This window comes from Anomaloglossus baeobatrachus, chromosome 8 (assembly GCF_048569485.1).
Source record: "Anomaloglossus baeobatrachus isolate aAnoBae1 chromosome 8, aAnoBae1.hap1, whole genome shotgun sequence".
Classification (NCBI taxonomy): Eukaryota; Metazoa; Chordata; class Amphibia; order Anura; family Aromobatidae; genus Anomaloglossus; species Anomaloglossus baeobatrachus.
Genome location: NC_134360.1, coordinates 191,097,728 through 191,111,596, shown reverse-complemented (window position 1 = coordinate 191,111,596; position 13,869 = coordinate 191,097,728). Strand labels below are relative to the sequence as shown.

Genomic DNA, 13,869 nt, shown 5'->3' with positions numbered 1-13,869 from the left:
TGGCCCTAAGCCCGAAATTCATGGTGTCAAGCCAATATTAGACATTGGCACCATGAATTTCTAGTAAAGATAAAAAAACCACAACACACAGAAAAATATTTTTATTAGAAATAAAACACAACACAATTAGTGACTCCATCTTTATTGAAATAAAGAACCCCCCTCCGCAGTAATCCTGGGTCAAGGGTCCCGCGCCGTCCAATCCGGATCCAATATCATCTGATCGGTTTGCTGGAAGGCAAAGCGATCAGATGATGTGTTAGGATCAAGTGCCTGAATCACATCACACATCAGCTGATTGTATAAAAGCCGTTTATACAATCAGCAGATGCATCGGTGCAAAAAAAAAAAAAAAAAAATACTCACTTATGTGCTGATTACCGGCAGCTCCTAGAGCGAGTCTGATCCCGTCCGATCGCTGCAGCAGCTGCCGGTAATCAGGGATGAAGTCTCCTGACGCATCCACTGATAGGTTAAACTGGCCGGCCGCTGGTGTCACCCCGTGACTTACGATCAGCTGATGACTGCATCAGGTGACTGCATCAGGTGATCCATCGCCAGGTCCTGCATCCTGCACCCTGCACCCGGGGAGCGGCGTATCCGGGGAAACTGCACACACCAGGAGCGGCGGTACCGGGAGGAGATGGGAGTGGGCATGGCACCGGGACCCTGCAGACAGGTGAGTATGACTTTTTTTTTTTTCTAGTGTTCACTTTTGTTTTCGCAGCCGCTTCCAGGCAGGAGGCCTGTACATGGCGCCGCTTCCATCGCAGCCGCTTCCAGGCAGGAGGCCTGTACATGGCGCCGCACGGGAGCATACATGCACAGGATGGGAGGTGGAAGCGGCGGTGACGGTACCGGGAGGATTCACGCTTCTGTGTTTACTGACAGAAGGAATCCTCTTCCTGTACATGTCACTTTACTACCCACCTCCTGCGTTTATAGCTGCGTTTTTGGTCTTAGAAACGCACCAAAACGCATCGACTTGCGTTTCTCATTGCGTCTTTCAACATGCCATTGCACTCAATGGATGAAAAGCGCAGTGAAAAACGCGGGAATAATTGACATGCTGCGTTTTTGTGGCACCACAAAAACGCAGCTGAAAAAAAAACGCTGTGTGCAGACAGCAAAAATGAAAACTCAGACTTTGCTGGGGAAGCAAAGTCATGCAGTTTTCTGAGCAAAAACGCACTTGAAAGCTGCGCAAAAACGCCGCGAAAAACGCACTGTGTGAACTTACCCTAATATAATGTTTAGGTCTCGATCATTTTGTGATTTAATTTTTCTTTTGAATGTTTTTTTTTTTCTTTTGGGTTAGGTCTGTCTGCGAAGCACAAGACTTGTGTGAACTGCAATACGACGTTTTCAAGTGGAGTAAGCCTGTCTAACCATATGAGGGCTTACTCAAGGAAGAAGAGTGCCGGACTGTTGACTGGAACAGGTATGCCCTTACAAAGTAAGCAATCTTACTTCTTCCCTTAGCACATTACACCACCATCATTGTAATTTTTAATTGCATGGCCAAAGTTTTCCATTACCGTATTTCTCCGAAAATAAGACCTAGCAGGAATTTTGGGCCTTTTTCGGAGTAGCGCTTAAGTATAAGCCCTACCACGAAACTAAGCCCTAGTTGCTGCTCAATAATGAAGTGTCCATGCAGCTAAAATAGTTAAAGAATACTGCAGGACAATTCATTATAGAAAGCAGACACCCCCAAAAGCGAGAAGACAGACCCCACAATCCTACTTACCAGACTGGGACGCTGTGGAATGTGAGGACCTATATACATACACACACACATCTGATGATACCATACTGCTCCGGTGACCTGGGACGCTGTGGAATGTGAGGACCTATATACATACACACACACATCTGATGATACCATACTGCTCCGGTGACCTGGGACGCTGTAGCACGCAAAGATCTGTGGTAGAATGCATTGAGAACCTGAAAGGGAACGTATCGATCGTTACACTGCACAGGTCCTCGATGCACTCCACCCCAGGTACTCACTCTTCACAGCTTCCCGGAAGCAGTGTGGTATCACCGGGTGTGTGTGTACATATGTATGTGTGTGTGTGTTGAGGGCCAGGTGGCCAGAAGCAGGGGAGGACAACTGTGGAGAAGACAAGGACCTGCAGGGAATGCAAGCTGAGGAACTGGGAGTGACACAGATGTCTGTAAAATAAAGGGTAAAAAATAATGTAACACAGTGTCTTCTTTTCGGGGAAGCACGGAAATAACCATACTGAAATATCAGTTGTCACTGTGCTTCATCATCCTCATAAGAGTATCATCTGCTTTATAATCTTGCTCTATATGTTTAATTCAGGAATCTTTACAGGCTTAAAAACTGTGCTTGACATTGGTGTGATTTGACCACACATATCCCAATAAACGCCATTGATCACCCCGCACCTATCATATTTCTCATAATGTTTGCAGCTCATCCTTCATTCCTGGATGTCCACATGTAAATGAGTGACCTGCACCCCTCGGTCTTGCCCCAATAAAAATAAGTCTTTTTTTTACAGGTATACTTCAGGAATTGACTCTAAACTGATCAGTTTTTCATTTACGTAATTGATGGTTTCCTTTCAAAAATAAAATAGTATATTTAATATCATTGTTTGTATGGTGATTTCTTACTTTTCTGTGCTAGTATTAGATTGCAAGCAAAAGAAGTCAAGATCAAGATCTGGGAGTAAGAAGAAGGTATTGCCATTGCCACACAGCGCCGAGGAGGTTTATATCCTGAGATGCAGGTATGGTTTAGAATTAGGGGTTTATTTTTGCTCAAATGATACAAATTTAGTCAAAGTGCAAAAAAAAATAATATTGTAATTTTAAATTTAAAAAGATTATCACTTAGTTAGCTTTAAAGTTAGCTTTACATACCGCCTGCAAGGCTATCGCATTGTGTCCACCACTTTTCTGGGCTTTCTTGATTAGCTGAAGCGGTGACATCATGTTGAGAACGCTGCAGTCAATTGCTAAAAACATTGGCTTGTGCTGTCTACATCGGCAGAGCCGTTGAGCTCACTGACAGGCTGCAACAACCTCAAAGTGACCTCACCGCTACAGCCGATCACCGGGGCAGCCGCAGAGATACGACCCTGGTTCCCAGGAGGGTAAGTAAAGTTATAATTGAAAGGGAACAATCTTCTTAAGTCACTTAAGTAAAATTAAATCTTCCTGATTTGTTTACAGATTGTTTCATAGCTCTACTGTTGAGTGAAGATTGACGAGAATATTTTTTTAATTAGATAATGGCAGTGCAAAACTAAAAATGTGTGAGCCCTTATCAGAAGCATCACCACTGGCACTAGCCGTTCATGCAGTAGTACAGCTACATGCAGGTCACAGATGGACTCCTTTGCCTTCTGCAAGGGTATAAGTGTGAGGGAAGCGGAGGTCATTATAGAACATATGGCATATAATTAGGCTCAGTCACAGCTGTATGTTGTTACCTCTGACAGTGACACCATCAGTTTGAGTCCGTGTTCTACAAAGAATAGTCTGTTTGATCACAGTGCACTGTTAGTACAGCTGTGCTCAAACGTTTACCTACCCTGGCAGATTTTTTGTTTTCTTGGCCTTTTTTCAGAGAATATGAATGATAACACACAATCTTTTTTTCCCACTCATGGTTAGTGGTTGGGTGAAGCCATTTATTGTCAAACTAAAGTGTTTTCTCTTTTTAAATCATAATGACAACCAAAAACATCCAAATGACCCTGTTCAAAAGTTCACATACCCTGGTGATTTTGGCCTGATAACACACACAGAGGTTGACAAAAATGGGTTTGAATGGCTAATAAAGGTAACATCCTCACCTGTGACCGGTTTGCGTGTAATGTGTGTGTGAGTGTGTGCGCATAAAAACTGAGTGAGTTTCTGGAATCCAGACAGACTCTTGTATCTTTCATCCAGCCACTGACATATCTGGATTGTGAGTCATGGGGAAAGCAGAGGAAGTGTCAGTGGAGCTATTGGAACAGATAGTTGAACTGTATAAAACAAGAAAGGGATACAAAAAGATACACAAGGATTTCTTTATCGTTCCTTTGGGAGACCCAGACCATGGTGTTTAGCTTCTGCCTCCGGAGGACACACAAAGTACTACACTCAAAAGTGTAGCTCCTCCCTCTGAGCTTATACACCCCCTGGTAGCCAGTCCTAGCCAGTTTATCGCTTTGTGTCAGGAGGCATACATCCACACATGCATTCTCATCTGATTTGTTTGACTTTTGGAAAGAGTTTGAAGAAAAGCGGGTCCATGTCTGGACTCCTGGCATGTCCCTTCTCACCCCACTGTGTCGGCGGTGTTGTTAAGGTTGATTTACAAGGCTGCAGCCTTACGTGCCGCGCTCCTTCACCATCCCTTCTGGGCTCTGGCTTGAAGTGGGAGCCAGCACGGTCTCCATGCCTGGCAGGAGTCCGGTCTCCATCCACAGCCCCATGAGGATTCTGTTGGACCGGAGCACTCATCCCCAGGGACATGGACCTGCGTCTCAGCAGCTAAGTACCTGAGACGTTTATGTTGGGGGTCCCGGTTCTTTATTGTAAGGGGAGAGTATGCTGTATGTGATTGTTTTAACTTTTCCGGCGGGTTCTCTAGCTTTTGCCTGAGAACCGCGCCGATAGTGCCTGCTTGTCGGCCTCGCCGCTTAAATTTAGGCCCCGGCTTCGCCGGAGGCCTAGTTTCATTTTCCTGCCCTCGCATGTCACTCATACAGAGGGACAGGTTCGGCTCCTCCCGGAGGCCGTTCTACACAGGGGAGGGACACTCCCCACTGCTGGGGCGTCCCTCCTTCCATGCAGGTCTCTATTACCCTCCAGTTCCCGCTCTTTTATAGGAACGCCCTCTTCTCAGGCAGAGTTCACTCTGCTCAGGGACATCCTCCATTCTGCATCTCTGCTGAGGTGCTGCGACTGGGGGACCGGGCTTCGGGATCTGGAGGGCACACAACACCGCGCTCAGCGGTCTGGTAAGCCACAGCCGGTCTCCGGTTGTGGACCTCTGTATATTCTCCTTGGGGTTCATTCTCTGCAAAGCCCCCACTCCAGCAGCATGTCTCACACAAGGAGCAAGGCTACAAGGCTTTATTCTGCATGCACTGCATGTAAGCTCCTGCTGCCTGAGCCGAGCACCTATCCACATTGTGATGTCTGCTCTAACTTGGCGGTGCCACAGCCTGGAGTCTCACCCCCAGTGGTCTCTCAGGCTGCTGCTGCACCTGTGATTGAACCCCCGGCCTGGGTAGAGTCCTTTTCTAGGTCCATATCCCAGTCATTTGCTGAGTCCATGGGGCTTTTGTCCAGGACTTTGATGAATATGCATCAGCCCCCCTCACAGGGTGCCTCTAATACTCTTGACAGAGGACTCCTATCCTCTGACCTCCGTCCATCGGAGCTCACGGAGGATTCATCATCTGATCCCAGACCCCGTCCTTCTAAGAGAAGGCGCAGGATTTCCTCCCCCTCCCCATCCCACGGCTCTGTCTCAAGAGCTGACTCTCAAGATGAGGAGGATGCCCTCACTGGGGGCTCGGAGGCTATGTATCCCATCGATTTCTCTGAGGGTGACTCAGATCTTAGTGATTTGATTGCTTCTATTAATTCTGTGCTGGATCTCAATCCGCCAGTGTCAGAGGAGCAATTCTCTTTGGCAGAAAAACATCAGTTTACCTCGCCTAAGAGAGTAAAGAGTGTGTTCTTTAACCACTCCAGTTTTCAGACCGCTGTGACCAAACCCAGGGCCTGCCCTGACAAACGCTTTCCAAAGCGTGGTTCTGATGACCGGTTTCCATTTCCACCTGAGGTGGTCAAGGAGTGGTCTCACTCCACAAAGGTAGACCCTCTGGTGTCTAGGCTATCAGCCCGGACCGTTGTGTCGGTGGCTGACGGCACCTCACCTAAGGATTCCACTGACCGTCAGATTGACCTTCTGGCCAAATCTGTGTATGAAGCTGCGGGGGCCGCGTTTTCCCCGACTTTTGCAGCAGTGTGGGCTCTCAAAGCCATCTCTGCTTCTCTAGAGGAGATGCATTCCCTCACCAGGGAATCTATGCCTGAGATGGTTACCTTAACTGCTCAGGCTTCAGCTTTTTCATCCTATGCCATGTCTGCCATGCTAGAGGCTGCTCACCGCACTGCGGTGGCTTCAGCTAATTCTCTTGTTATCCGCAGGATTTTGTGGCTTCGAGAGTGGAAGGCAGATGCTTCGTCCAAGAAGTACCTTGCTGGGCTTCCTTTTGCTGGTTCACGGCTGTTTGGTGAACAGCTGGATGAAATCATTAAAGAAGCTACTGGCGGGAAGAGTACTTCCATGCCACAAACCAAGACCAGGAAACCCGCCCAGGGTAGGAATCAATCGAGGTTTCGTTCCTTTCGTTCCTCCAACTGGTCATCCTCTAAGCCTTCCGCCTCGTCCGCTAACTCAGCCAAGGATCAGAAATCCAACTGGCGCCCAAAAGCGCGTCCGCAGAAGACCGCAGGAGGTTCTGCCACTAAGGCAGCTTCCTCATGACTCTCGGCCCGCTCCAGCCACGTCCTTAGTCGGTGGCAGGCTCTCCCACTTTGGCGACGCTTGGTTAAAGCAAGTCTCCGATCAGTGGGTGAGAGACATCATATCTCACGGCTACAGGATAGAATTCTCTTCCAGCCCTCCAAACAGATTTTCTGTCTCAACTCCCCCCTGCTCCAAAGCCGCCGCCTTCTCGCAGGCCGTGGCGTCCTTGCAGACAAACGGAGTGATTGTCCCAGTTCCCGCTCAGGAACGGTTCATAGGTTTTTACTCAAATCTCTTCCTAGTTCCAAAAAAGGACGGTACCTTCCGGCCCATCCTGGATCTCAAGCTTCTCAACAAGCATGTCCGGGTGCGGCATTTTCGCATGGAGTCTTTGCGATCAGTCATTGCCTCTATGACCCAAGGGGAGTTCCTGGCGTCCATCGACATCAGAGATGCCTATCTACATGTGCCAATCGCAGTGTCACATCAGCGTTGGTTACGTTTTGCGATAGGAGAGGATCATTTCCAATTCGTGGCTCTCCCCTTCGGGTTAGCCACGGCCCCTCGGGTATTCACCAAGGTCATGGCAGCAGTGATTGCGGTCCTGCACCTCCAGGGGTTAGCAGTGCTTCCTTATCTGGACGACTTTCTGGTCAAGGGTACATCCAGCGCAGACTGTCAGCGGAGTGTTTCGCTCACTCTCGCCACCCTAGCCCAATTCGGGTGGATTGTCAATCTTCCCAAATCCACTCTGACTCCGACCCAGAGTCTCACGTACCTAGGGATGCAGTTCGAGACTTTGCCGGCACTTGTGAAGTTGCCCTTAGACAAACAGCTGTCACTCCGGTTGGCGGTGCGCTCTCTCCTGAGGCCCCGCCGTTATACCCTCAGGCGTCTGATGCAGGTGCTGGGTCAAATGGTGGCCTCCATGGAGGCGGTTCCCTTTGCCCAGTTCCATCTGCATCCTCTGCAGCTGGACATTCTCCGCTGTTGGGACAAGCGGCCTTCCTCCTTACAGAGGTTAGTGGCTCTGTCGCCACGGACCAGGAGCTCTCTTCAGTGGTGGCTTCGACCCCTCTCCCTGTCCCAAGGGCGCTCCTTCCTGACTCCGTCCTGGGTGATTCTCACCACGGATGCCAGCCTATCCGGCTGGGGAGCAGTACATCTCCACCACAGAGCACAGGGCACTTGGACTCCGTCCGAGTCAGCCCTTTCAATCAATGTGCTGGAAACCAGAGCTGTGCTTCTAGCTCTCCTAGCCTTTCACCACCTGTTGGCGGGCAGGCACATTCGAGTCCAGTCAGACAACGCGACAGCGGTTGCCTACATCAATCACCAAGGCGGGACACGCAGCCGCCTGGCAATGTTGGAGGTCCAACGCATTCTTCAATGGGCGGAGGACTCCAAGTCCACCATATTCGCAGTCCACATCCCTGGCGTAGAAAACTGGGAGGCAGATTATCTCAGCCGTCAATCCGTGGACGGTGGCGAGTGGTCCCTGCACCCGGCAGTGTTTCAGTCAATCTGCCGCAAGTGGGGCACTCCGGACGTGGACCTAATGGCATCCCGTCACAACAACAAGGTTCCGGTTTACGTGGCTCGCTCCCACGATCCTCAGGCCTTCGCCGCGGACGCTCTGGTTCAAGACTGGTCCCAGTTTCGTCTGTCCTACGTGTTTCCCCCTCTAGCTCTCTTGCCCAGAGTCCTGCGCAAGATCAGAATGGAGGGCCGTCGAGTCATCCTCATTGCACCGGACTGGCCCAGGCGAGCTTGGTATCCGGACCTGCTCCAACTGTCCGTGGAGATGCCGTGGCATCTTCCGGACCGTCCAGACCTGCTCTCGCAAGGTCCGTTTTTCCGCCCGAATTCTGCTTCACTCAAATTGACGGCGTGGCTTTTGAGTCCTGGATTTTGACTGCTTCTGGTATTCCTCCTGAAGTCATCTCCACTATGACTCGGGCCCGTAAGTCTTCCTCCGTCAAGATCTATCACAGGACTTGGAAAATTTTCCTGTCCTTGTGTCGCTCTTCCGGCCATTCTCCTTGGCCATTCTCGTTGCCGACCCTTCTGGTTTTTTTTTTTACAGTCCGGTCTGCAGCTAGGACTGTCCCTCAACTCTCTCAAGGGACAAGTCTCAGCTCTATCAGTGCTGTTCCAGCGGCGTCTCGCCCGGCTGGCTCAGGTCCGCACCTTCATGCAAGGCGCGTCTCACATCATTCCGCCTTATCGGCGGCCCTTGGATCCCTGGGATCTTAACTTGGTCCTCACGGTATTGCAGAAACCCCCTTTCGAGCCTCTTAGGGAGGTTTCTTTGTATCGTCTTTCTCAAAAGGTGGCCTTTCTAGTTGCCATAACTTCTCTCAGGAGAGTCTTTGATTTGGCTGCGCTCTCCTCGGAGTCACCTTTTTTGGTTTTTCACCAAGACAAGGTAGTTCTCCGTCCAACCACCCTGGACTTTCTTCCTAAGGTGGTCTCTCCCTTCCACCTTAACCAGGATGTTTCCTTGCCTTCCTTCTGTCCGGCCCCTGTTCATCGCTTTGAAAAAGCGCTGCACCTCTCTTTTTGTGCTAACCACAGGGCGGCGCAAGGGTCTCTCTGCTTCTAAGCCGACCTTGGCCCGTTGGATTAGATCGACCATTTTGGACGCCTACCAGAGTACTCAGGTGCCTCCCCCGCCGGGGATCAAAGCACACTCGACCAGAGCTGTCGGTGCCTCTTGGGCTTTTAGGCACCAGGCTACGGCTCAACAAGTCTGTCAGGCTGCCACTTGGACTAGCCTGCATACCTTTTCGAAGCACTACCAAGTGCATGCTCATGCTTCGGCAGATGCGAGCTTGGGCAGACGCATCCTTCAGGCGGCTGTCGCCCACTTGTGAAGTTAGGCTCCTCCTACTTCTAAGTTTTTTCTGTTTATTCCCACCCAGGGACTGCTTTGGAACGTCCCATGGTCTGGGTCTCCCAAAGGAACGATAAAGAAAAAGAGAATTTTGTTACTTACCGTAAATTCTTTTTCTTATAGCTCCGTATTGGGAGACCCAGCTCCCTCCCTGTTGCCTGTTGGCAATTTTCTTGTTCCGTGTGTTATCACCGGCTGTTGTCGTGGACAGAGTCTCCGGTTGTTCCGGTTCTTACTTGGTTCAACTTGTGGGTGGCTATTCTCCTTCAGCTTTTGCACTAAACTGGCTAGGACTGGCTACCAGGGGGTGTATAAGCTCAGAGGGAGGAGCTACACTTTTGAGTGTAGTACTTTGTGTGTCCTCCGGAGGCAGAAGCTAAACACCATGGTCTGGGTCTCCCAATACGGAACTATAAGAAAAAGAATTTACGGTAAGTAACAAAATTCTCTTTTTTATAATGCCAGTCAGCAGTGTTCAAACTGTGATTGACAAATGAAAAATCAGGGGCTCTGTAAAAACCAAACCAGGTAGACCAACAAAAATTTCGGCCACAAATGCCAGGAAAATTGTTCGGGATGCAAAGAAAACCCCACAAATAACATCAGCTGAAATACAGGACTCTTTGAAAACTAGCGGTGTGGCTGTTTCAAGATGCACAATAATGGGCTGTATGGTCAAGTCGCCAGAAAAAAGTCATTACTGTGCAAGTGCCACAAAATGTCTCGCCTACAATACACCAAACAGCACAGAGACAAGCCTCCAAACTTCTGGAACAAGGTAATGTGGAGTGATGAGACCAAAATCAAACTTTTTGGCAACAACCATAAACGTCACATTTGAAGAGGTATCAACAAGGCCTATAATGAAAGGAACACCATTCCTACTGTAAAGCATGGAGGTGAATCGCTGATGATGTGGGAATGTGTGAGCTACAAAGGCACAGGAAACTTGGTCAAAGTTTAAGGAAAGATGAATGCAGCACGTTATCAGCAAATACTGGAGGCAAATTTGCACTCATCAGCCCGGAAGCGGCACATGGGATGTACTTGGACGTTCTAACATGACAATGATCTAAAACACAAGGCCACGTCGACCTGTCATTGGCTTCAGCAGAACAAAGTGAAGGTTCTGGAGTGGCCAATCTCAGTCTCCTCTCAATATCATTGAGCCACTTTGGGGAGAACTCAAGCATGCAGTTGCAAGAAAGCCCAGGAATTTACAGGAACTGGTTGTTTTCTGCCAAGAAAAATGGGCAGATTTACCATCTGAGAAAATAAAGAGCCTCATCCACAACTACCACAGAAGACTGCAAGTTGTCATTAATGTTAGAAGAGGCAAAATACGGTATTAAGAACTGGGGTATGTGAACTTTTGATCAGGGTCATTTGGAGGTTTTGGCTGCCATGATTTAAAAAGAGAAAACGCCGTAGTTTAACAATAAATGGCTTCAACCAACCACTAACCATGAGTGGAAAAAAAGATTTTGTGTTATCATTCATATTCTCTGAAAAAAGGCCAAGAAAGCAAAAAAATCTGCCAGGGTATGTAAACTTTTGAGCACAACTGTAAAAAGGCACCACCGGTTACTATCCATTTCTATGGTGAGGTCACTTTGACATTACTAAGCCTGTGTTGGTGTTATAGGGAACCTGTCGCCATTTGTTTGCCCTATAAGCTGCGGCCACCACCAGTGGGCTGTTATATACAGGATTCTAACATGCTGTATATAAGCGCCCAGACCGCTGTGTAGAACATAATAAACACTTTATAATCCTCACCTAAACCGGTCGCTGCGGTGGATGTGGGTCAAATGGGCGTCTTCGTCCTCCGGTGCCGGCACCGCCTCTTTCAGCCATCTTTGTCGCCGCCTCTGTCGTCCTTCTGAAGCTCCATTGCATGACGCGTCCGACGTCATACACACTCGCCAGCATTCAGGTCCTGCGCAGGCGCACCTTGATCTGTCCTGAGCAGGGCAGATCAAAGTATTGTAGTGCGCATGCGCGGGACCGGCGAGTGTGTATGACATAAAATGCGTCATGCACACAGGCTTCAGAAGATGGCCGAAAGAGAAGGCGCCGACACCGGAGGACAAAGACGCCCATTTGAGCCACATTCAACGCAGCGACCGGTTTAGGTAAGTATTATAAAGTGATTTTTAGGTTCTACACAGCGGCCTGGGCTCTCATATACAGCATGTTAGAATGCTGTATATAAGAGCCCCGGTGGTGGTGGCTGCAGCTTATACGCCACAAAACTGGTGACCATTGATGACTCTTTAAAGAGCTTGAAAGGGGTGGGAATCAGGATACAGTCCTAGAAGACCTCCGAGTTGTACAGACATTTTTTAAAGGCAGTTGGAGGCTTTGTAGACACGTTTCATACCTGAGAACCCCCCTCTAACCACTATAATATTCACCATTGGTCAGAGTGGTCACATCAACGTGGATAAAAAAAAAAAAAAAATTATATTTGCTTTGGCCAAATGCTTAATTTCATTCCTATTCCTTTTCAACAGGTTTTGTGGGCTTATCTTTCGAGGGCCTTTATCTGTACAAGAAGATTGGATAAAGCACTTGCAGCGTCACATTGTCAATGCAAATCTGCCACGGACAGGCGCTGGTATGGTAGAAGTGGAACCTATACTAAAGACCCCCTCAATTACTGAAACAAACTTCTCTTTAATAATGACAGAGGCGGCTTCATAAGAGAAGATGCCATACAAGCGATCATGGTTCTTTGGATGTACTTTTGGACTATTTTTCTCTTGTGTTTTTATTTTTTTTTCCTTTTTTATTTTCCTTTTCTCCTTTTTAAAGACCACATTGCTACACCTGTTTATAGTACAAAGGACAAAACAAAAAAAAAAAAGGATACTGACGTGCCGTACCGTTCACGCGAACTCTTGCAGACGTCACCATCTTTACACCATGCTTCCCGTAACGAAGCACAACTTGATCCTTACACATATGCCTTTTTTTTCCCACTTGTTTAGACGAGATCAGAGACACAAAGTTCATAGTCACAAAATCATTGATATGAGAAATATATTTATACGGTGCATTTTCTACACGATCAAGGACGATTCCTGAAAATTGGTTAATTTAGGGCATTAAGTGTTACCATCGTCTGCAGAGTTTCGGAAGACTGTTCCATTCAACGTAGGGCACTCGGTATGTTTCTGTACAGAATAATGTATGTGTTTTGTTTTTTTTTTCTTTCGTTTTTATTACACAATGCTTTTCTACTAAAAAAAAACAAAAAAAAAAGCGGAGGGTGGATTGTTTTAACGGATATTTCTGAGAAGTGTATATAGTACTGGAAATTATTTGTTGTAAGAAAAACTCTTTATTTCAGTTGCGTTTCTCACTAACAGGTGCATCCATGCTACCTCCTACTTTGTCAACAAAGATGTATTTACCCAATGACATTTCTTTTTAAAAAAATGTAGAATTTTAGTATATTAATTTTTAATTTTTTTTTTTTTTTTAACTAGTGATAAGTCACCTGTTCATTTCTCTTTTTAATGACGTTCTCTTAAATCATTTCTTCTCCCTCGTATTTTATTAAAACCTGTTTCTGTACAAGTAGCTTTCACACCACACCGTTTTTTTTAATTTTAATTTTTTTTTTCCTCCAGTTTCGCTCCACACTCGAGCATTTTTAGCAAACGTTTAATATTTCAACATATGAGAATGTTTACAATTGAAATTTTAGAATTCGTTTTGGATGTGATTGTGTATGAAACTGTGTAACACTATGCTCATGCTAAAGGGCCTACTTACAGAAATATTGAAATAAATGTGTTGTGAGGATGGAATTTCGTCATTCAAATGCCTTCATACGTCAGAAGCTAGGTCACTCCGATGAGGTATTTTTAGCATCTGTTAATTCCGATTATTATGATTTTAACTCTTATATTGTACTGTGACTTAGAGTATTATCTTGTTCTGAAGGTCACAATCATTTTCACATTGATTTTTATCAGTAAAGCTTTGCGAAAATTCATTCTCATAATTGTGGAAAACTGTAGTTTATTTTCCTAACAATCGCTATTTTTTTTTTCTTTTGTAGAGAATTTGTCACCAGGTTGTTTTTGATATTTAATCTGAGATCAGCGTGATGCAGAGGCCTGGATTCCAGTGATGTTGCTTATTTGTCTGCTTGCCAGTGTTTTATCAGGAGATTATCCCTACAGGACTAGGTGTCTCATGCTATGTAGTCCTCCTGCTCTTGTGCAACACCGCCTCCACCACTGATTGGAAACTTTTTTGTTTTCACTGTTGTGTGGGTGGGGTTATACACAGCTCAACATTCTGAGAACTGCTAGATCTGCAGGAGATAAAGCAGAGATTTTAACTAAACTGCTGCAAGCAGTTAAGAGACACATTACATGCTGCTCTCAGATTACATAACAACACGTATCTCACAAGGAGAGCCATAAATATAAGCACTAAG

At 47.0% G+C, this 13,869-nt stretch overlaps 1 protein-coding gene across 5 annotated transcripts in view; it reads left to right on the top strand.

The window, feature by feature from the left end:
- Positions 1-13,231, top strand: part of ZNF644 (zinc finger protein 644) — a 96,295-nt gene extending 83,064 nt beyond the window's left edge. For 2 of the 5 annotated variants that reach the window (XM_075322313.1, XM_075322312.1), the window contains exons 5-7: positions 1,319-1,456; positions 2,666-2,768; positions 11,930-13,231. In XM_075322313.1, the coding sequence (XP_075178428.1) occupies positions 1,319-1,456; positions 2,666-2,768; positions 11,930-12,119 (431 nt within the window). In that variant the 3' untranslated portion in view covers positions 12,120-13,231. The remainder of the gene's footprint in view (positions 1-1,318; positions 1,457-2,665; positions 2,769-11,929) is intronic. The other 3 variants (XM_075322317.1, XM_075322315.1, XM_075322314.1) reach the window with 3 other exon arrangements.
- Positions 13,232-13,869: the final 638 nt, after the last annotated feature.